Source organism: Tursiops truncatus, chromosome 11, assembly GCF_011762595.2.
Source record: "Tursiops truncatus isolate mTurTru1 chromosome 11, mTurTru1.mat.Y, whole genome shotgun sequence".
Lineage (NCBI taxonomy): Eukaryota > Metazoa > Chordata > Mammalia > Artiodactyla > Delphinidae > Tursiops > Tursiops truncatus.
Genome location: NC_047044.1, coordinates 78,262,897 through 78,286,459, shown reverse-complemented (window position 1 = coordinate 78,286,459; position 23,563 = coordinate 78,262,897). Strand labels below are relative to the sequence as shown.

At 38.6% G+C, this 23,563-nt stretch overlaps 1 protein-coding gene across 1 annotated transcript in view; it reads right to left on the bottom strand.

The window, feature by feature from the left end:
• The window catches only part of OVCH1 (ovochymase 1), a 47,926-nt gene that overhangs the window by 9,622 nt on the left and 14,741 nt on the right, over positions 1 to 23,563 (bottom strand). Inside the window, exons 11-18 of the mRNA XM_033867311.1 lie at positions 23,181 to 23,255; positions 21,919 to 22,099; positions 15,741 to 15,813; positions 15,117 to 15,312; positions 11,184 to 11,338; positions 4,567 to 4,723; positions 4,153 to 4,248; positions 1,311 to 1,535 (exon numbers count right to left, since the gene is read on the bottom strand). Coding sequence (XP_033723202.1) covers positions 1,311 to 1,535; positions 4,153 to 4,248; positions 4,567 to 4,723; positions 11,184 to 11,338; positions 15,117 to 15,312; positions 15,741 to 15,813; positions 21,919 to 22,099; positions 23,181 to 23,255 — 1,158 coding nt within the window. The remainder of the gene's footprint in view (positions 1 to 1,310; positions 1,536 to 4,152; positions 4,249 to 4,566; positions 4,724 to 11,183; positions 11,339 to 15,116; positions 15,313 to 15,740; positions 15,814 to 21,918; positions 22,100 to 23,180; positions 23,256 to 23,563) is intronic.

Sequence of the window (23,563 nt, the reverse complement as noted above, 5' to 3'; positions counted from 1 at the left end):
AATGCAAAGTAACCTTTAAAATTATACTAAAAAATGTCAAAGCAAAAAAAAAAAAAAAAGAAGGCACATTCTAGTCAAGACTTGACTAGATGCATGAGGAAGAGGTCTTTGAATAGCTGGGAGAGGTGGTGATGGACAAGGGCCCTGAGGGGACAGCATGATGAGCTAAGGGAGAGCGAGGCAAAAGGTCATACTAGGGAGTCTGGATTTCACTGCAGCTACAAGGAGCATTTTACTCAGGGTGGATGGGGAAGGTAATCTGATCATAGGGGAAAAATGTGCAATGGGGGATAGGCAGTTAATCGTTTTCTCTGCAGTCTAAATGAGATAGTATTTCTAAAGAAAGATCCTTTAAATAAATGTTTGAGCCTTCTAAGTCAATAATTCAATCTCTCAGAATTTATCCTGAGAAAATCTCAACCTCAAAGCAATTCCCTGGCCTCCGTATACTCCTGAATCAAGCACGTGCACTTGTGTGTGAATCACACACACTCAGAGTAACATACCTAAACTTTTCTTTCCAGGTATCCCCATCAACCAAATTATTTCCAACACCTTCCCACCTCCCCCTTTACTGACACCCAAAAAGCCTGTGTTACACCTATACAAAGAACAGGTGGCAGGCTTCCCTGGTGGCGCAGTGGTTGAGAGTCCGCCTGCCGATGCAGGGGACACGGGTTCGTGCCCCGGTCCGGGAAGATCCCACATGCCGCAGAGCGACTGGGCCCGTGAGCCATGGCCGCTGAGCCTGCGCGTCTGAAGCCTGTGATCCGCAACGGGAGAGGCCACAACAGTGAGAGGCCTGCGAACCGCAAAAAAAAAAAAAGAACAGGTGGCAAGTTTGCTGAACAAAACCAGGTTTGCCTGTACAGGAAATGAGATGACAGTTGGCATGTTATTAGCAAATCTTTTTAATTCTACCATTTTAAAAGCCTTTAATGTATTTTGCTTTATTTGAAAATTCAGCACCTTACCCCCTGCATGATTTTTAATTATCTTAACCCCTCCTCTGTCTTACACACATTTCTGGCATTCTGGCATGGTTCTGCTATGTTTGAAGAAGTTGGGTTCTCCCGTATTTTTTTTTTTTTTCCGAATACACATACATACAAACACTTCCACTCAACCTTTAGTATACCTGTTTTGTAAATTCAAAATTTGAAAATATTAAATGTGCCTAGAAAAAAAGTCACGCCTACTACATGAATCAACATTTCAGTATTATTACCAAGTCAAACTCTCCCTTTGAACATAAGCCGCCTACACAGAAAAGGCTCCCAGCACAACGTATAAATGCCCCTCAGGTTTACCTGACATCCTTCTCTCATTGTGGTTTTCTTCATAAATAGTCAGAACTGAATCGCCACACACATGAGGCCCAGGGAGTGACAGATACTCAACCGTAAATTTTGCCATACTGCTTGGTGAAACTCTGAGCACCCAAGAACAGTCCAGTTTTCCTCTATAATCCAGTGGATATCTTGGAGAGGAAAAAAAGCCTCTGGGCTCTTCCAGCTCCACTTCAGAGTAACAGCCTATGATTCAGAACATAGGGACACCAGGGACCAATAAATAAGACAAAGAAAAATGAGATTTTATCATAAACTTGAATAATTTAGGCTCGCAAGAAGAAAATTAAAACAATTACCATCAGTTACAAGTTCTTGGGTAAAATGATCATCCCATTTAATGTGTCCTACTTTTGTGAAATGAGGTTGTAGAAGTATAATTTAAACAATAATTACTTAAAATGACTTTTAACTGAATTTTAAAAATTTCTTAGAAAATGCACAGTGGACTGCATTGCATCCTCTAATCCCAGCCTGTTTTCATTTTTTTCCTTCTTTGAGATGCAACTGAAGGTCTGTTCCTGAAAGCTTCATTGACTTCGCTGAGCACTTATGTTGCTGGGACAAATGATTACATTCATGGAGCTTGTGACTGAGATCAAGAAAAGGAACTGAATCATATAAAGTCATGAAGTCCCAACCACTCGTTATTTTTGGTAAATGGGGTAACAATTTCAAAAAACCATTGCTAAGATTCATTCATTCCCTTGTGTAAAAAGCAAGTGGTGGGAGTGGGTAGGTGTTAAATATGGCAGAATCCTAACACTTTTTCTCATAGAATATTCATAGAAGTAAAACAAAACAATACCCTTTTATATGTAAAACTTTGGAAGTTCTTTGGTATGCATAAGTATTTCTGAACACATACAAATGAGAAATATCTTCTCTGCATTTTAACAATGTTCATTTTCTAATAGTCTGAATGGGACAGTTCAAAGAACACACTTGATGGTCACTACACCACAACACTTACTGACCCTCATCATGGGTCATACCATCCCTATTCTAAGTGCTTAACATGCATTAACTTACTTTGGCACTCATTGAAATTATTCAGTTAAACCATCAAAATCATTAGGTTTTATGATCTTAAACCTAAGTCTGCTTTCCATCTCAACCCCAATTCCATATTTAATTTAATCTAAATATGACTCTTTGACTCTTGTTTTGACTCCTGACTCTTGTGTTGTCAGAACCTACCACCCATAACTGGTCCCTGACTTACTCCACTTCATTCCTAGAAAATTTTAGCAGTCATTTTCTCCAACACTATTCCTACCATATATCTTGCTGATTTCAATAGCCATACAGATGATGTTTCCAGCACTGAATCTTTTCAGTCTCTCAACTTTCCTCCAATGATCTTGTCCTTCACCTGACCTCATTCACTTCTCCAAAGGGTCAGCCCCTAGAGACCTGGTCATTAGCAATAACTGTAAGCCTTGCATAAACTCAATTTCAAGAACCACCATCTCCAACCACAACCTTCTATTTTTCAGCTTACACCAATGCTCCTTCACCTTTTGAGACTTGTAATTCATCTATTCCACCATCTTTTCTTGTTCCTTAACTTTTCCTCCTTGCTTCACTATTTTCCTAGCTTGAATTCCAACCATCCATCATTTTAATCTCTTCCTCATATACACTCTCAATTTCCTTATACTCTTGTATACTTGGAAAAACCCACTGTGATTGAATCTACTCTCCACCTGGGCTGCATCTATGTGGTATGCCTCAGTGTCTCCAGAGGAAAACATACAACCAAACTAACTGATTAGTCTCCCTCTAAATTTATGATCATTCATCTCAGAGGCTTTTATGCTGCCAAACAATTCTACAACATTTTCGTATTCCATGCACTTGGTCACTTTTTTCGAGAACTGTTTACAACTTTCTCGTTTTTCTCTCAAAACCCTCAGAGCCTCTCCCACAATCCTCTGTTTCATGTGCTAAGAAAATATAAGCAATTAGAGGAGAACTGCTGTTCCCATTCCCACATGTACCCATACAACAGCAGCAGTGCCTAAATATTGTTCTTTCCATCTGGCAACTATGGATAAACTACACTTTGCTCCTATCCAAGACCAGCCCTTCCACCTGGACACTAGATCTCATCCACTTTCTTCTACTGAAGGTCGTCACTCTAGCAAGTCTCCCCCTTCTCTCTTGCATCCTTCTCAATTTTCCTCCAACTCTTTCTAGTTGTCTATTGGGCTTGAGTGTATATGAGAGTGGATGGGGCAGAGATGGATGAAAAGGGAAAGATCCTGACCATTTGGAAACCAAGAATGATGGTATCATGGAACTTTTATCTTCTTATAAATCTATCACAGACATCTAAATCTCCAGTTCCTTTTTGCTTTTAACTAAAAATATTATTAGCAAACAGACACTGACAATTGGGGGAGAGTTAAGAGAGACACTAACACTGATACTCGTCTTGGTCATCTAATATCCAGAGCAAGATACCTGAAAGCCTAAGGGCCTAAGGGCCTTTGTTCATGTAGCAATAAATAGCTCAGAGGTCAGAATAATTCTATGAACTTCTCCAAAATTCAAGCACTGTTCACAACCACAAGACTTTTTTTTTTTTTTTTTTTAACCTGTAACAGCTGTATCTATGGGGTAGAAAAGATCCCTAGACAGTAACAATAACAACTCTCCTGTCTTTCAGCTTAAACTGCCAACCAGAATGAAGACACAGTTAACGGTATTCCAAAGAAAATTAATGAACCCAGATGAGCAATGTTTTTTGCTAAATTCTTACTAGCTATATTAATGGCATAACATGAACATCTACTACCTTGCCCAGATGCGCTGTCTCTTGAAGGTGTGGGTGGTGGCAATCGTTGTCTTGTTAAGATTTTGTTTTCTTTATTTATCTGAAGTAAAACAGGACCTGCATCTGGGGAGAACATGTTAAAAGTAAATAAAGATGAAAGCCTAAGGACAAAATGTAGTTTGTTCCAGAGCAGATTTTTTTCAAAGAGAATGCAAATCTAGGATTAAAGCAGCCTCAGGAAATGTCAGTTTTACCATAACTCTGCCTAAGGAAGAACTTATTCTTACAGAATTTTAATGTGTTTAGAAACTAAAATAAATAAAATACTATATTATGGTCTTCTCTTTCATAATGCTGATTTCCACCACTCTCACCTCTCCCAAACCCACTTGAAAAAAAAGAGGCACCTTTTTATAATATCTGAAAAATATTTACCTTTGATTCTGGATTGAATCCAGTCCAAGAAGACACTCACCCTGGCAAATACGCCTGGCTTCCTTGGCTGGGGACAGCTGGCTCCCCAGCTGACAATGCCATAGAGGACAAAGGGAGCTTTTTCATGTTTACATACTAATGGCCCACCAGAATCTCCCTGGAACACCAAGAAAACATGTTCTAAAATTGCTTTAATCAGAACTCCTGCTTTCAGTTTTGGAACAGGAATAATCAATAATTTATTCATAATATATTTCTTTAATTTCTTAAAGATTTATTTTTATGAATTTGTATACCTTAGAATACTTAGACTTAAATAAATGAAATCACAAATAAAAGAAATGAAAGAGGAGACATTACAACTGGTACCACAGAAATACAAGGAATCATAAGAGACCACTATGAACAACTATAAACCGAAAAATTGGATAAACTTAGAAGAAATAAACTCCTAGAAACATACCACCTACTAATACCAAATCAAGAGGAAAAAGAAAATCATAACAGACCAATACAAGAAAGGAGATTGAATCAATAATCAAGAACATCCCAACAAAGAAAAGCCTAGGACCAGAAGGCTTCACTAGTGAATTTTACTAAACATTTAAACAAGAATTCTTCTCAAAGTCTACCCAAAAACTGGAGGAGGGAATACTCCAAAACTCATTTTATGAGGTCAGCATTACCCTCATACTAAAGCCAGAAAAGAACACTACAAAAAAAGATAATTAGGCCCATAACCCTAATGAACATAGATGTAAAAACACCTCCAAAATACTAGCATACTGAATTCAACAGTATATTAAATGGATCAATCACCATAATCAAGTGGGATTTATTCCAGTGATGCAAGGGTGGTTCAACATATGCAAGTCAATAAATGTGAAAGTTAAAATCGTATCATCATCTCAATAGTACAAAAAAGCATTTAACAAAATGCAACATTCTTGCATGATTAAGAACTCTCAACAACTTGGGTGTAAATAAAACATACCTCAACATAAAAAAGGCCATATATAACAAACCCACAGCTGACACTCTACTCAACAGTGAAAGGTTGAAAGCTGTTCCTCTAAGAGTAGGAATAACACAAAGGTGCTCACCCTCACCAGGCCTATTCAGTACAGTCTGAAAGTCCTAGCCAGAGCAATCAGGCAAGAAAGTCTTTTTATACAGAAAGTCTTAAAGGCGCCACCAAAAAACTGTTAGAACTTATCAATGAATACAGTAAAGTTTCAGGATACAAAATATAGAAGTCAGCTGTGTCTCTATACACCAACAAAACACACACACACACACACACACACACACACACACACACATATATATAAATCCCATGTACAATAGCATCAAAAGAATAAAATACTTTGGAATAAATTTAACCAAGGAGGTAAAATGTCTCTATACTGAAAACTATGACTTTGATGAAAAAATTAAAGACACAAAGAAATGGAAAGATATCCCACATTCATGAATTTGAAGAATTAATATTGTTAAAATGTCCACACTACTCAAAACCAGCTATAGATTCAATGCAGTCCATATCAAAATTTCAATGGCATTTTTCACAGAAATCCTAAAATTCACATGGAACCACAAAGACCCTCGCATAGTCAAAACAATCCTGAGAAAGAACAAAGCTGAAGGCATCACACTTCCTGATTTCAAAATGTATTACAAATTTATAGTAATCAACACAGTATGGTACTGGCATAAAAACAGACACACAGACCAATGAGACAGAATTGTGAGGCCAGAAAAAACCCTCATTTATATAGTTAACTAATATTTGAAAAAGGAGCAAAGAATACTCAATGGGGAAAAACTAGTTTCTTCAATAATGGTGTTGGGAAAACTGAATAACCACATGCAGAGGAATAAAACTGAACCCCTATTTTACACCACAAAAATTAACTTGAAATAGATTAAAGACTTAAACATAAGACCCCAAATGGCAGAACTTCTAGAAGAAAACAAGGAAAAGCTCCTTTTTTTTTTTTTTTTTTGCGGTACGCGGGCCTCTCACTGTTGTGGCCTCTCCCGCTGCGGCGCACAGGCTCCGGACGCGCAGGCTCAGCGGCCATGGCTCACGGGCCCAGCCGCTCCGTGGCATGTGGGATCCTCCCGGACCGGGGCACGAACCCGTGTCCCCTGCATCGGCAGGTGGACTCTCAATCACTGCGCCACCAGGGAAGCCCGAAAAGCTCCTTTGACTTTGTTTTTGGCAACAGTTGTTTTGGATATGAAACCAAAAGCACAAGCAACAGGGCCAAAAATCAGTAAGTGGGACTACATCAAGCTAAAAGGCTTCTGCACATCAGAAGAAACAATCAACAAAATGAAAATGCAACCCATGGAACGGGAGAAAATATTTTCAAACCATATATCTGATAGGCGGTTAGTATCCAAAATTATAGAACTCATACAAGTCAATAACAAAAAAATGCAATTTATAAATAGGCAGAGGATCTGAATAGACATTTTACCAAAGAAGATATACAGATGGCCAACAGGTACATGAAAATGTGCTCAACATCACGAGAATGCAAATCAGAATCACAATGAGATATCACCTCATACCTGTTTGATCAGCTATCATCAAAAAGACAAGAAATAAACAGTGTTTACAAAGATGTGGAAAAAATGAGAATCCTTTTGCACCATTGGTGGGAATATAAATTGGTATATCACTGTGGAAAATAGAATTAAAAATAGAACTACCATATGATACAGCAATCCCTGTTCTGGGTATATAGCCAAAGGAAATAAAAATAGGATACTGAAGAGGTATCTGCACCCCCATGTTTACTGCAGCTTTATTCACATTAGCCAAGATATGGAAACAACCTATTTTTCTGTCAAAGGATGAATGGATAAAGAAGATGTATGGAGTATATGTGTGTGTGTATTATATATATATGTGTGTGTGTGTGTGTGTGTGTCTATATGTATATTTGTTTACTTATTTGTTTATTTATTCAGCCATGAGAATACTGAATACTAAAATGGAATATTATTCAGCCATGAGAAAGAAGGAGATCCTGTCATTTGCGACAACATGGATAATCCTTGAGAACAATATGTTACGTGAAAAGTCAGACAGTGAAAGACAATTACTGTATGATATCACATATACCTGAGACCTAAAAAATGGGAAAAATGGGAAGATGCTGGTCAAAGGGTGTAAACTTCCAGCTGTAAGATTAACAGGTTCTAGGGAACTTATGTACAGCATGGTGACTGTAGTTAACAATACTGTATTGCTTACTTGAAAGCTGCTAAGAGAGTAGATCATAAGTGTTCTCAGCACAAGAAAGAAATGATAATTATGTGAGGTGATGAAGGTGTTAACTAACCCTACTATGGTAAGCATTTCACAATACCTAAGTGTATCAAAATCATCACATTGTACATTTTAAATTTATAAAATTTTATATGTCAATTATATCTCAATAAAACTGAAAAAAAACAAGCTTTAAAACATAGGATTTGCATTTTTTTAAGATAGCCTTTCTGATTTTTTATCAGGGCTTTTTTTTTTTTTTTTGACACAAATGTACTTAGGACCAAACTAAACCTTTAATTTAATTGTCTTCTTATAAAATAAACTGAGCTGATAACATATTTGAGATAAGTGTTTATTTTATATGGAGCATTTCACAGGAGAAATCCTGAACTGGGAATAGGAGACCGATTCCTTAATCTGTAATGTAGAACAATTAACATTTTCTCTGGGCCTAATTTTTTTCCCACATAATTTAAGATTATACTTAGGAGGCCCTTCCAGTTTGAAAATAGTCTGATTTGTCAAATCAGGTGTTTTTTTATTCACTCATTCATTCAGTACGAACACATACACAATATAGAATTTTTCAGTTAATTACAAACATTTTGTGATACAGAAGGAGCCTGTCTAATTTATCTTTTACGGTCAGCACTTATTACAGGGCCTCGCACATGGTAAATCTTCAAGAAACAAATGGTACCTACTGATTATTTTAAAAATTATTCGGTGCCTACTGTGAGCCAGGCATTCTGGAAAAGAATATAAACAAATTAGATGGTGATAATAGCCATAAAGGAAACACTCAGAGTGAAAAGTTGAGAACAATGGTAGCTGTGTGTATGCTTACACGTGCATGTATATATTTGTAGTTTCAATAACATTTGAGCTCGTACATGAAAAATAAGGAGGTGGATTTTCAAAAACCTGGAGGAATAGTGTTTTCATGCAGAATTAATATCTGGGCTAAGGCCCCAACTTAGACAAGGATGTGGCAAGTTTGAGGTCAGAAGGCAATCAATGTGGCTGAAAAATAGTAAGCAAGAGGAGAGAAATAAGAACTAGACTGGAAGAGTCAGCAAGAACAGAACATGTATCACTCTGTGAAGACAAAGATCAATGGCAGGTCAAAGAACTTGAGGTTAAAAAAAAAATCTAAAATTTGTTGTGAGCAAAGAACCACAGGATTCTACACTGTGTATCTGAAACTCCCATGTCTCTGCATTCCAGCATTCTGATGTTCACCTTCCTGGATGAGAAATTACATGAGCAGGTCCATTACCCCTGAGTATGCACAGGAGGGTAAAAACCCTTTTTTGGGGTAAAAACCAATTACCTGATAGAAATTAAATTAGAGTCCGTTTCATCAAAGCAAGTTTCTGAAGTCACCCTTTTAGTAATTCAGTATTCTTTATAAAAGAAAGCTAGCCACATCTAGTCAGAATCTCTCCTATTTTCCTTTCTTTGTAGTGGCTGTAAATTTGGTCACACTGCAGGGAAAGTGACAGCTGGATGTAGCTGAAATAAATATAGGTACCAACCGAGATTATGGTATTTGGGTCACCTCTGACATGGACCTATTTGCTCTCTCGATAGATTAAGCTCTTCCCTTAATGTTACATGCTGTTAAACATGACAGAGACAGCAGAGCCATTTGTAATTTTCTTGATGTGAAAAAGAAAGAAAAACCATCCCTCAAAAGGGGGAGAATGAACACATTAATTCAGAGTACTTTTCTATTGGATTTTTATAATATAACAGTAATGTCCTCTAGCAGATGGTGTGAGTGCCCTTCCCATATTCCTCGGACCTTCCAGTCCATGCCGGCTGTGTGCCCGAGGGCCCTTGCCCTGTCCACCACAGCCATAAGGCCGCTCAGACTGTGGGAAATGCTCCCCTGCAGCCTTCCAACCGTGACTCTGGGGAAGCTCCCTCACCCCTCCAAGGGGAGGGGATAAATATACTGCGTGTGTTTTGCATCACTGCCAGAGTTTCGCTGCAGGATTCAGCTCAGTCCCTCCCTGTGGTAGTTGGCTTCATAGCACATTAATAGCACATCAATAGATGGACTGCCTTCCCTTCCCTGTACCACCTCCTCACATTTCTACCAGTGATATTTGTACTTTCTAAGCAGACTGTTGCCCTTGAATCCTCCTCTCAGAGTCTGCTTCTGAAGAATGCAAATTACAATATGCAACATAAAACAGAATTTGGGCAGTGCTTGACACAAGGAAAGGGTTTAACTACACTCAATTTATATTCAATGTTACGAGGGGACCTCCTTCCTTCTCTCCTCATTTTTGCCAATGGAAAGACTTCTATCCAGATTAAAGCCCAGTTTTCTCCCCATAGAGGTGGTATCCATTGGTTTCTGTTTCTTCGTGGCCAGGGGGGTGGGGGGAGCGTTTGTGGGGAGGCAGGGGAGGACTATCAAAAAGCTGCAACTCAAGATTCATTCTTTCTTCCCTCTCTACTCTAGACCAATATGAAATGATACAACAATCTGGAAGTGTGTCTGCTCTACAGACCCCAACTTTCCCTTAGGCAGGCTGCCTCAAGTCCAGACTAGGTGATCAAGGTGGGCTGCTTAGTGTTGGAAACACTTTTTGGTTGCATACCTAAGGCATATTCCTCAGTCGGCTTTGTGGATATTAAAGCTGGTGTTTTGTAATCCTTTTGCCCACATCCTGTCTTTTTCCTAGTTGATTCTGAACTTGCCAATAGCATGCTTGTCCAACTGACGTGTGAATACATCTGCACAGGTTCGTGCCTCTAGGATATCACTAAAATTAAACTACTGCTTTGCGATTTGTTTTCCACTGCATATGAAAACCATTTTTTCAAAGGTTCTCATTTTCTTCATGATTATTTTATTTTATTCTGTGGTTGAAAATTAAGTGTGAGTACCCAGGAGTTTAGTAATAATTTGAAACAATAAAACTCTTAAGGCATAAGTAGGATACACTAATTTATAATCCTCATTTGCTCGTTCCCCTTTTACCAAAGCTTTAAGTATATCTGAACACATCTTCCCACCTGCAGACCAGTTCAGTGGTGTTGCCCTCTCCTACTTTCTCATGGGCTCCTCTGTGTACCCACTTCCCCTCTGACTGATGGTTGCTTCTGTCTCCTCTCTGCCATCTCAGCAAGTTTGGACTAAGTAATTCACTCTTCCTGTTGTCCTACTGGCTTTCGAGTAGGGGTGTGGCCTGATGCTGCAGGCACAGGCCAAGATGCTTGTCTGTGGCTTTGAGAGTAGGTTCTTCCTGTCTAAGGAGAATCTCCAACAGATGACAACTTCCTATCTTCCTCTGCAAAATTAGAATGCTCTCACCTGACCCACATCTTTCCCTCCAGATGCTGCAAAGCCAGCACAGATCATCTTCTCTGTAATCCCTCCTGGATGGGCAGAATAGTAAGTGCGTTCGCAGACCTCTCTTTCTACCACGAGCACTTGAATCTGCTGTAAGCGACTCGCTAGGCCACCATCTAAGAAATAGATTCAGAAAGAGAGCTTGATAATGAAGTAAGCAACAAGTGGTGTTAAAGAAATATATTTAAGTTCAGACTTGCTCTACACCGACACAGCTGCCATCATTTGGTTTTGCCTAAGCTGATGCAGAATTCTGAATCCAAACACAGTGTTTTGTGCAGGACATCTTTATTTCCAGATGTGACATCTTGGTGAAGAAAATCCATTGGCAGGAGAAACAAGATCAGAAACACTTTTTTTCTAGCTTAATTCTGATTTAAATTTCAGTGTTTCAAGTATAGCTATTAAGAATTCAGAAAGAGAAATTCAGTAAGATATGAATTGGTGTCACAGATAATTTATATTATAAATATATATGTTCATATATTTTTACAGGTACAGTTGACCCTTGAACAACACAGGTTTGAAGTGCACCAGTCCACTTATACTCAGATATTTTTCAATAGTAAATACTGCAGTACTACACGGTTTGTGGTATGTAGGGCTGACTATAAATGACACTTGAATTAACCCCTGCATTGTTCAAAGGTCAACTGTAAAATATTTTACGTAAACATATTATAACTACATAACAATAATATATTTATATGATTTCCAATGGTAACAGGGAAGAGCCAAATCAGACTACATGTTGGATCTGTTTCTTTTACTTTAACCTTTGCTTTCCGCAGCTTTTGTTCACTGAAAGGATACTGTCTGTACATAATGGCCTGCCTCGGGGAACCCTGCCCCTCTGCCTGAATGTTAAAACAAAGTGCCTTTGTTAGGGGGAGCATCTGGACTCTGCCCACCTGTGGATGGCTACAAGAAAGAAGAAATTAACACATCCCCTCCCGGAGGCTGGCCATTCCAGGTGATATTTGCAAAACTTATGGCCATTTTACTTTACTTCCTCATCTCCTCCCCCTCTCTGTGCTATAAAAGAAACTGGCCAAACCCCATAAGATGGCTTTTCAGAGACACTAGTCTGCTGTCTTCTTGGTCTGCGGGCTTTTCGAATAAAGTATTCCTTGCCTCGTCTCTGATTCGTTGGACTGTCGTGTAGCGAGCAGAGTGAGCTTGGACTCGGTAGCACTCATATAAAACAAAACCATATTTCTCTTGTTCCTTTATTATCACTGAGGCCTAATCTCAGCTCTAATTTAAGATGACACTGATGATGAACACTAAAGAATTTCTTCTCCCGCCTGGCCCTCAGGCAGGTCTATGTTAACACGTGTTCTGCGTGACTTATTCTATCACTTTAGATTTATGACTAATTAAAAAAAGGTAAGTTCAGTATTTGATAGCCCTATAGCTTCTTGAAAAAAATTAATAAAAATTAATTTACATTTATGTAAATAGTATCTTATATTTTATTTATATTTACATTTATGTAAATAGTTCCTTAATATATTTATAAAGCTTTTTACTCTAAGCTATTAATACAACAGATTGTGAGGTGGGCTGTCACACTAATCTCACACATGAAAAAGCCAGAGCTCTGAAGATTTAATCACACAGCACCTATGGGACAGAACTAGCCTAGGTCCGACTCTAAATCTTATTTTTTTTTAGTGTTTGTTTGTTTTGGGGTTTTTTTGTGGTACGCGGGCCTCTCACTGCTGTGGCCTCTCCCGTTGCGGAGTACAGGCTCCGATGCGTAGGCTCAGTGGCCATGGCTCACGGGCCCAGCCGCTCCACGGCATGTGGGATCTTCCCTGACTGGTGCACAAACCCCCGTCCCCTGCATCGGCAGGCAGACTCTCAACCACTGCGCCACCAGGGAAGCCCTTATTATTTTTTTAATGTAGTAATCTAATACATAGATAATTTAATGTATTTAAAATCCTCTTTTCAGGGACCATCCCTAACAATGTTGCTTATTACCATGTCTCAAAACTGAGAACTTGTTTTCTCTCTGAGACTAAAAGACTGAATTCACCTTTTATAAAACTGTAACCACCTCCGTCGTCTGGTGGTCATGGAGTTGGTGAAGGTTGAAGATGTTAAAGAACAGGCACGTTTATTCAAGGGCTTTGAGGCCAGTGAGTCAATAAAAATTTACTGTTTCCTCTATGCTAGGTAGATGCTGAGTCCTGGAGAGAGAGCAGTAAATTAGGCAGAGATCTGCCTTCAAGAGGCTCCCGCTCTAAGGGGTGGGATGTAGAAAATGATTCTGTAAAATATGTTAAGTCCGTTTATGTGGAAGGAGATGATAAAACCAGGTAGTGCAGAGAGTGAAGGAAGGACAGTCCTGCTGCAAGAAAGGGGTCTGAGAAGATTTGAGTTGAGGATGGAGTAATGAGGAGGGGCTGTGAGAAGACTGGAATAGGAGTGCTCCGGGGCCAAGGAAACAAAGCACAGAGCTTGAGAAAGAAAGAAGACACAGGTCAGCCAACAAGGGGACAAAGGAGGAACTGAGGCTGGAGAAGTATGGGGAGGTCCAATGCAGAGCCTTCAGTGCTGGGCTAGGAGTTCAGATTGTATTCCAAATGTAACAAATAAGCCATTCAAGGTTTATCAGCTGAGCCACACTGATTTTAAATCCCACTTTTGATATTTATTAGCCATGGAATTTTAGCAAATTACTTAGACTTCAGGGCCATAATCTCCTCATTTGCAGAATGGGAGGATAAAATCTCCTCATATGGTGGTTGTGAAGATTTTAGGAAAATGCAATTTGGCTGCAGGTAGCACAGTAAGCTGAGAACATGAATACTGTATGAGGTCAAAGATATCTCACCTCCTTCAAGCTCACAGACTTTATCATTATTTTTCTTTAAATTGAAGTATATTTAATTTACAATGTTGTGTTAGTTCCTGGTGTATAGTAAAGTGATTCAGTTATATATATATATATTCTTTTTCATTATAGTTTATATATAAACTATATATAGTTTATACATAAATTTTTCCATTATAGTTTATTACAAGATATTGAATTTAGTTCCCTGTGCTATACAGTAGGACCTTGTTGTTTATCTATATAGTAATGTATATATGTTAATCCCAAACTCTTAATTTATCCCTCCCCACCCCCTTTCCCCTTTGGTAACCATAAGTTTGTCTTCTACATCTGCAAGCTCACAGACTTTAAATGACATATAAACAGAAGGAAAATATAAAAGAAAATAACTTTATACAGTGAAAAGAAGCAGGACACAAACATCAACCCATTCAGATCTTTCAGTATTTCACTATGGCTTTAAGAAATCTAGAATCTAGCCCAGGGGTCATCAAACCCCAGCCAACAGGCCAATTTCATGCCAGGCCCTAACCGAAGCCTATTTATTACAAGCCTAGTTATTACATCCCCAAGCCTATCTATTACAATCCATGAACTAATTCTGATTTGTACTTTTTTTAAATGGTTGAAAAGAAAATCCAAAAAACGAATAACATTTTGTGACAAGATTATTGTATAAAATTTAAGACTCATGGACAAGTTCTGTTGGAATACAGCCACATCCATGCTATAACATATTGTCCATGGCTGCTTTGTGCTACAACGGCAGATTTGAATAGCTGTGACAGAGACCACATGGCTTACAAGGCATAAAATACTTCTATCTGGCCTTTCACAGATCTAGCCTACCTATGATTAAGTCACCCTGATGAAAAATATAAAACAGCTCATTCTCTAATTTGATGAGCTTTACAGCTACATAAAACATGGTTTCAATGTTTCAGAAGGAAGAAGGGCTAAAGCAGATACTACTTGATATCATTTCCATGACACATTCTCAAAACTCTCAACCAGCAGTGATGTTTATGCAAAAGTAAAATGTTTACCTTCACTAACACTTCCCCATCCAGTCACAACACAGATCTCAGAGGAAAACAGAGGCTCCGTGCTGTGCGGGAGACACACTGGCCTCACCACTGAGTTGAGCTCCAGAGCAGAGCTCAGCTGTATTAGGGCAATGTCAGAGTCAAAGGTCAGTCTGTCAAAGTCTTCGTGCACCACAATGTGTTTTGCCCTTCTCACCTGTATTGTTAGCAAGCAAGAGATTACAAGGCAAAGTCAATGAGTTGAACAACTTCCTTGTATACTGGTCCAAAATAATCTTAAATCTCTGCATTTCCACACATCAGTAATGAAGATGATTTTGTACTAAATTAAAAAGGGCAATCTCTGTTAATAATTTACAGGAGTCCATGCACCGCTTTCTGAGGACTGGTGGTCCTAGAAAAACCAGACTATGGTGGACCTGTGTACATGGACCTGAATTTGCACTTCCTGACTCACCTCACCTAATTTTCAGATTAAATGTGATCTTAAATGGTATCTTTAAATGTTAGTATAAATGATAAGTATACGAGGGCATTAGGGGATTAATAACTACATGTTTTAGCTAAATGTATTCCCTGGCATGTGAAAATTTAGGCAGAATAACCATTAAAACCATTTCTCACCTGCTCAGTTGGTTCCTTCAAGGTTCTGTCATGGTCTCCAGCAACAATGGTCCACAAGAGTGGATTATTTTTCCTGGAGAGAGAAGAACAACAAAAGTTTGTCATGAAAACACATTTTTCACCATTTGGTCTAACCCCTTCTGGCCCTACCAACATGCACTGTTCAGTTCAGTCAGGGGCCACCCACTACCCTGTCTGGCACCTTTGTGTAACCAGCAATGCTACACTCTGCCTCCTGACCTACCTGAGGACAAGTTCCTAATTGTGTATCTTGCCCCCTTCTTTTGGCCATAAAATGTCTTTGGAGCCCTTATCAAATATCACCAAAGACTATTTTTAAGTTAAGAAGGAAAAAAGAAAAGTTAGAGCTTATTTTAATTTCATAGTGATATTAGGAATGCATGAAAAAAGTTACCTTCATAATGAGGTAGATTCTGGTCCATGTTTTACTGTTAAAAGTATCCAAACATTCTATTACAGGAACCAGAATTGATGAAACTCAGGTTAAAAAAGAATTTGTCAATTCAAAAATAGGTAAAATTCACGTATAGTGTTAGAGGTCAGGGCACTGATTCCTGTTAGAGGGGTGATTGTTGGGAGAGGCTCGAGGGGGGCCCCTATTTGTTTCTTGATCTGGGTGCTGGTTACATGGGTGTTTGCTTTGTGTAAATTCCTCTAACTGTACTAAAGATTTGCACACATTTGACATACTTCAAAAAGATGTCTAAAAATTTAAATGTACATCCATTAATTTGCCACATCAAGATCTCCAGGGCTCCCCTGGTGGCACAGTGGTTAAGAATCCACCTGCCAATGCAGGGGCCATGGGTTTGAGCCCTGGTCCAGGAAGATCCCACATGCCGCGGAGCAACTAAGCCTGTGCTCCACAACTACTGAGCCTGCGCTCTAGAGCCCGCGAGCCACAACTGCTGAAGCCCACGTACCTAGAGCCTGTGCTCCACAACAAGAGAAGCCACCACAATGAGAAGCCCGCGTGCTGCAACGAAAAGTAGCCCCTGCTCGCCGCAACTAGAGAAAGCCTGCGCGCAGCAATGAAGACCCAATGCAGCCAAAAATAAATTTAAAAAAAAGATCTTCAGTTGAAAAAATATCCAAGTAAAGAGTCTCTCAATTGCCAGAAGTACACTGTCACTTTAGCTCGGAGATTAAGTTTTCATTTTTCAAAACTGTTTCTTCAGTAAAATTTATTGAAATTATTTTTCAATACACTTTATTCAAAGGAGATGTTTCTTAATACACATAGGCATCTTCTCTCTAGTCATAACCATGCTCATTTCAATTTCTTGCATGATGAGTCTGACTCATTCATGTGTTTCAATGTGCCTCTATTAAGGGAACTAACTTAGGTAAAGTGCCTGGCAAGTACTCTACAGATGGTAAAGACTCCATAATGGTAGCCATTTATTATTATCATTGTTCTTATCTGTCATGCACTCTAATGGAAGGGTCAACTTTATTCTCAAAGTCACCCTCTAAATCATTACTAACTTATTTCTTAAAGCTGTTACCAAGCTGTTGTCCTAGAATCATACCCCTGCCCTTGCCTTGAAAGGAAACCAATTGCTCGTATCTAAGTCTCAGGAGGAAGTTGCAAAGAGAAAAACAAGAACTGGTTAGACCCAACTAGCCTCAAGATGGTGGAAGATTTGACTTCCACTAGACCTTGGACCTCATTATACGCTCATTGTAATACAATAGCTAAATGACGTACCCACCAGCGCCATGACAGTTAATGGTTGCCATAACACTGGAAAAGCCCATACAAGAACTGAAATGGAGTGCTGCATCAGTTCCAGGTCCAAACCACACCCTTGTTCTCTGATAAGTCATGGATATTCCTCCCACTCTTTCCAATTCCCTCCCTTTTACTTCGACCCTCCTATATATATGGTGTCTCCACCAGAATTGGGTTAAGAAGTTGAATTTCGAACTAAATTCCCACTTCTCCATTCTTCTGCCATTGAACAAAGCTTCTGCTGTCCCAGTCTCAGCATTGGTTTCATGATTGGCTGTGTGAATCCGAGTGGAAAAAGAACCTCCCTGGCTGAGACAAGGGGTGTCCCGGCATGTGTTCAGGCGACCAATTTGATGACAAATTAATTCTACCTTTTTATACAGAGAATAGTGTCCACAATACAAAGAAATAATAAACATCATGGTAGAGGTGATAATGTAGCTCACAATCTCTAGTGAAGAAATTGTGCACAGTCATCAAATATCCTTTTATTTGGTAGAGAACACTGTAAAAAGTATATGACAACACAACGTACACTTTATAAAGCAATAAAGCTTGAGATTTCTCCAATATGGGACAATAACTGAAGGTATCAATTTATGAATTTCTCTAGCCTTTCTTCCCACTTGCCCATGATCAAGCTTCATTTCTTGTATCCTTATGGCCTCATCCCCAACGCAACAATGGGACATGTATCACTTACTGCAACAGGAGAAGAAAGAGTAACTGCTAAGTTACAGAAAGGGGCTGAAATTGAAAAAAACGCTGATTTAGGTTTGAGACAGAAAGATTCCAATGCACAATTGCAAAGTGAGTTTAGTGCCCTAAAGTGAGTTAAAAATCCCACATGATCACGAAGACCAGAGTGGAGTCAGCAAAATAAGAACACACCAGGTTTTTCCTAAGGATAGAACAACATTACCCAGGAACTTGTTAGAAATACAGACTCTCCGGCCCCACACCAGACTTTAAGTCAGAAACCCTCCAGGCAATTCTGATGTTTGCTGAAGTTTGAGAACTAATACTAAGGGTAACCAGTGCCAGGGACAGTAGTATATGGGAGGTGATACAGTGTTGCTGTCAGTCGTCCTTATTGTCTTTGGAGCACTACCCAGCAATGCCAGCAAAAATGATGTCTATCTCAGCTCCCAGATTTTGCACACTTCCTCAACTGGCTCATCCCACATGGCAAACCTGCCTTCTCAGTGGATTTGGATACTCAGAAGTCCCCTTCTATGGAGGATGGAGCCCTGGATGTCTATAAGATTGATGAAGTTGAGGCAGGGAGAAGCAAGTCCTTGAAGGAATCAGCTGAAGAGTTCCCTAAAGGCAAGGCATGAAGGGAACATACTACCTCGGTTATACCAGCATATCAAACACTTCTGGGGTAAAGATCTATATAGTTCAAGCTTCAAAAAGATATTTTTCTGGTCAAGTAAGTTAGGCAACTATGAAAAGTTAAAGAAAAATTGAGGTGCACAGACATTTTTCATATCAGTATAAATACAAGGCACAATGTTTTGTGCAAAAAATTATAAAATACTACAAAGTACATTTAATGTGCATAAACATTAATGGAAAATCAGATAATTAAAACATTTTAATATTGATTACTTCCAGAGAGGCGGAATGGATTAGTGTAATGGAGAAGGTAGTTTAGATTTTACCTGATAACTTTATTTAACTGCCTTTTAAAACAAACATCATTACTATTTTAATGAAATTTTACAAAGAAACCAAGAAGGTTCACTAATGATATTGGACACAAGTTCTTTTTGTGGTTAACTTAAATGGTTCACAAACATTTTTAGCTGACTCTGTTTATTAATCTCAATTGACTCATCAAGTTGAATATTCTACCTTGTGAAGAATGGTTTGCTGTGCTCTGTATCTTGCTGCAAGGAGTCATGGTCCATGACATTAATTCAGGAACAGACTAAACTATTTGACAAGGGAGTCTGCCAAAGCTTCTGCTGTGCCTCTGGTATCAATACTAATAGCTGTTTTCTCTAATGCATTCATTTTCACTAATTAGTCAGCTATAACTGAGGCTTTTCCATGGTACATAAAAATGCACTTTGATAGAACTCTTATAAAATGGCTTCTCCAAGGGCAGAAGGTGTTAGAATGAACCATGTGGTTACTGGATTGAGTTGGAAATATTCGCATGAACTCATGTTTACTTTAATATAGGTACAGATAGATAAATATGTTTATATAAGTGAGTTAGTATGCATACTTACATTTTCTAGCTCTTTCAGCTAAGAGGGCCTAGAAACAATAGCCCCCTAGTAGCAAGCAGGGTGCCCAGCACCCAGATCTTGACTTCTCATGCCATTCTCCAATAAAATGAACCAGGGCTCACGGGAGAAATGGCTGTTTCTAGGACTGAGAGGGGAATACCTAAGATGAACCTGGAGCATCCTGTAGTGTCACAAAGGATGGGGGAATATCAAAAAGACAAGAAGCCACTCTGAAAGAACTCACAGTAGTCAAAGCTGGAACAATTTGAGCAACAAAATAAATATACAGTATTTATAAAAATAAATATTTTCAAGTCCGCACCGGTATAAATACATGATTTAATAAATAAAAGTAAGAGAAGAGGTAAATCTCGCATACAGGAGAATTTCAAATAATTTTTGTAGGAAGCTCTGCGCTCAAGAAGGTGGAGCTTAAGGCCCAACTGTTTGAGTGTGGGCTACCCTTAGCCACTTGCTTCCAAAGAGTAGGTAAGGATGGGGGGAAGATGCACCTTTACAGTGGAGACACCTGGTAAACACTGCCTGGGCCAGTGATGGAGGTTAACGTCATCATTGAGAAGTCATGTTGACAGCTTGTACCCTTGATATGATGTGATAAGAAGAGCATGTTGCCTCTGTGTTCCTCCTCCCCCAAATCCATAATCCCAGTAAAACCATGAGAAAAACATCAGACGAACTCAAACTGAGGTACATTCTACAAAATACCAGATGAGTACTCCTAAATACTGTCCAGGTCATCAAAAACAAGGAAAGTCAGTGAGACTCAGAGCCAAGAGGAGGCGAAGGAGACAGAACAACTAAATGCACCTTGGTGTCCTGAATGGCAGAGGGAACAGCAACTACACAGACCTTGTGAAAGGAAAAGCACAGCATGTTTGAGGAAGGGGGTGGGTCCACCGGGGACAAGCAGGGGAGGGGTCAAGATGGAGTCAGGGACAGGGAAGGGTTCTGGACCTTGACTGTACATTGGAATCATCTGGAGAGTATTTATTTATTTATTTATTTTGAAGTATAGTTGATTTACAATGTTGTGTAAATTTCTGCTGTACAGCAAAGTGATTCAGTTTTATATATATATATATATATATATATATATATATATAAATTTTAAAAAAATATTCTTTTCCATTATGGTTTATCATAGGATATTGAATATAGTTCTCTCTGCTATACAGTAGGACCTTATTGTTTATCCTCGGGAGTATTTAAATTTACAGTGTCCAGAACCAACCCACAAGTGATTGCCTTAACTAGTCTGGACTGAAAGTGAATTAATTACAGTTACACACACCCACATGATTTAATCTATATATGTTATAAAGATAAAAGCAAATCACAGAAGAATATAAACTATAGTTCTTTTATATTAATATCAAAACCAGGAAAAACAAGGCAATATACTGGTTTTAGGGATTCATAGATGTTAAAACGAAAAAAAAAAGCAAAGGAATTATGAACACAAAATTTAGCATAGTGTTTACCTCTTTGGGAGGGGCACTAAGGGGTTTTGAAAGGAAAGTGTAAAGGTCCTTCTTACGCTAGGTAGTAGGGACACAAATATACATTTACTAACTATTCTTTAGATTACATATGTATATTATGTACAGTTTTTCATATCATGGCATAGTTTACAATTTAAAAACACAGAAAGTTCAGTGATGAAGGTGTGGATTATCCTACTGTGCTCTCCACTGTCGTGAACCATACTTTAAAAGGAACAGCGCTAAACCAATCCAGGGTAAGGTACATTGCATGGTGAGGCCTCTGGAATTACAAACAATAGAACAATGAGCATTTAGCTTAAGGATTAAGTTAAGGCAATGGGAGAGGGCTGTTATGTGAAAAAAGAAAGAGATTGAGTTCTTGTTTTCTGGAACTGCAGTAAATTTAGATCAATAAGTTTCTGCTACAGAGAAGCAGACTTGGGCTTAACATAATCAGATATCCCCATAAATGGGATGAACAATTTCAAGATTTGATTTGCTTTTTCCTCACTGACATTGTTTAAATAGAGGCTAGGTGGACCTGGGGCAGAAACACTGAAAGGAAGATTCATGCTTTAGAATTAGTCTGGATGATTTTAGAAGTTAGACAATTTTACTTATGTCCTAGGTACGGTACATGAATACATTAGTAAAATATCATCAGTCTCACTCACGATTGCACACAATGGGCTGCAGTCAGAATCCAGCTAGAGCTGATGATGGCACCTCCACACTGGTGATTGCCTAGAAACCTCAAACCCACCTGCCATGGCCAGCAGTGGGGGCAGGCTTCCTCCCCTCCTGCAATTCTCCTGGAAAGCCACTGGGGACTAAATGGAGGGATGCCACAGACACCTACAGCAAAGGAGATCAAACTAATGACCCATCCAACTGAAATAATTAAGAACACACTCCTCCCCCAATGGCTTGCCATAGCCAACAGTAGTAATTCCCAAATACCAGATGAGTTTCATGAAGATACAGATTCCTAAGACCCATCTCTGTAGAATCCGACTTTAAAAGCTTGCCTAGGTGACTCTGCTAAGCAATCAGGTTTTTAGGTACTGGCCTAAAAAAATTATATTTCTTCATTCATTTAACAAATATTTATTTAGTGTTTGGTGTTGCCAGGCACTGTTCTAGGCATTGGTGACATATCAATGAACAGCATACTGTAGACAAAAATCCTGGCCCTCATGGAACTTACATTCTAGTAGGAAAATTCTGTTTGTTAGCAAAGGATACAAGGTTCTTTATTATACATCCTTGTTTAATCTCTCTTTCTCATTGTATAAAACCATTTACCAATCCCCAAACACACCAAATTGGCTCAGACATCCAAATGCTGTTCTCTTGTCTGGAATACTGCTGTGACTCAGATCAAGTACTATCTTCTCCATGAAGTCTTCTCTGACTCCCCCGTAAGAGGCAGACAATTTTCCCTCTTTATAGCTCCCTGTGCAACTTTCTATTGATATTAAAACCCATCAACTAGAACATATGAAATACATGCATACAGAGCAATGAAAGTTCGTAATATTTAACCAGACACTTAAGATTATAATGAAGTTAAGAGTTGCAAGTGTGTTAAAAAAATGAAAACAAAAAAGTTTTGTTTTCACCCTTTGCCCCCAAATGCAAAATCATATTAAACATAGAATTTAGGAAGATATTTTAAGTTTGCATAGGAATAAATGAGGACAAGGAATGCTCTCTGTACCTCTTTTTTCCTGTCATAAAGCTTATTTCTTCTTCCCTCTATCTATAAGTCTATACTCAAACCCAAACAGGGTTCTGGAAATTTCACGGGCTTAAATATAAAACTCATTCTTGCTCACTGTGAAGCTATATCAGTGCAAGATGAGGTTTCTGTAAAGAGACATCTAGTTAAAGAAAGGAAATTAAACAGATAAGAATCACATGGTCATCAACTCACCATATGGAATATCTTTTGTAGAAGATACAGCATTGGTTTTGGAAGATGACGTTGATCCAATTTTGTTTAATGAATCTGCAGAGGAAAAAAATATTATTTGAAAATATTTAGAGTAGCCTATAGTAGCTGACCCTACTTGCTTACATGGTCAATCATAGAACTGCTCTTAAGTTGATCTAACTACTACTATCTTTCAAATGTTATGTCAGATCCCATACATGTGATTTGGTCATATATCTCATAATATCCCTGTTGTACCATTTTAAGCATTTCTTCCTTCCTTGGCTCCATGAAATTACTCTCCTGGTTTTTAAAAAATATATCTATGGTCATCTTTTCCCAATCTCAGTCTTTATTTCAGGATCCTATTCTTCATTCTGAAA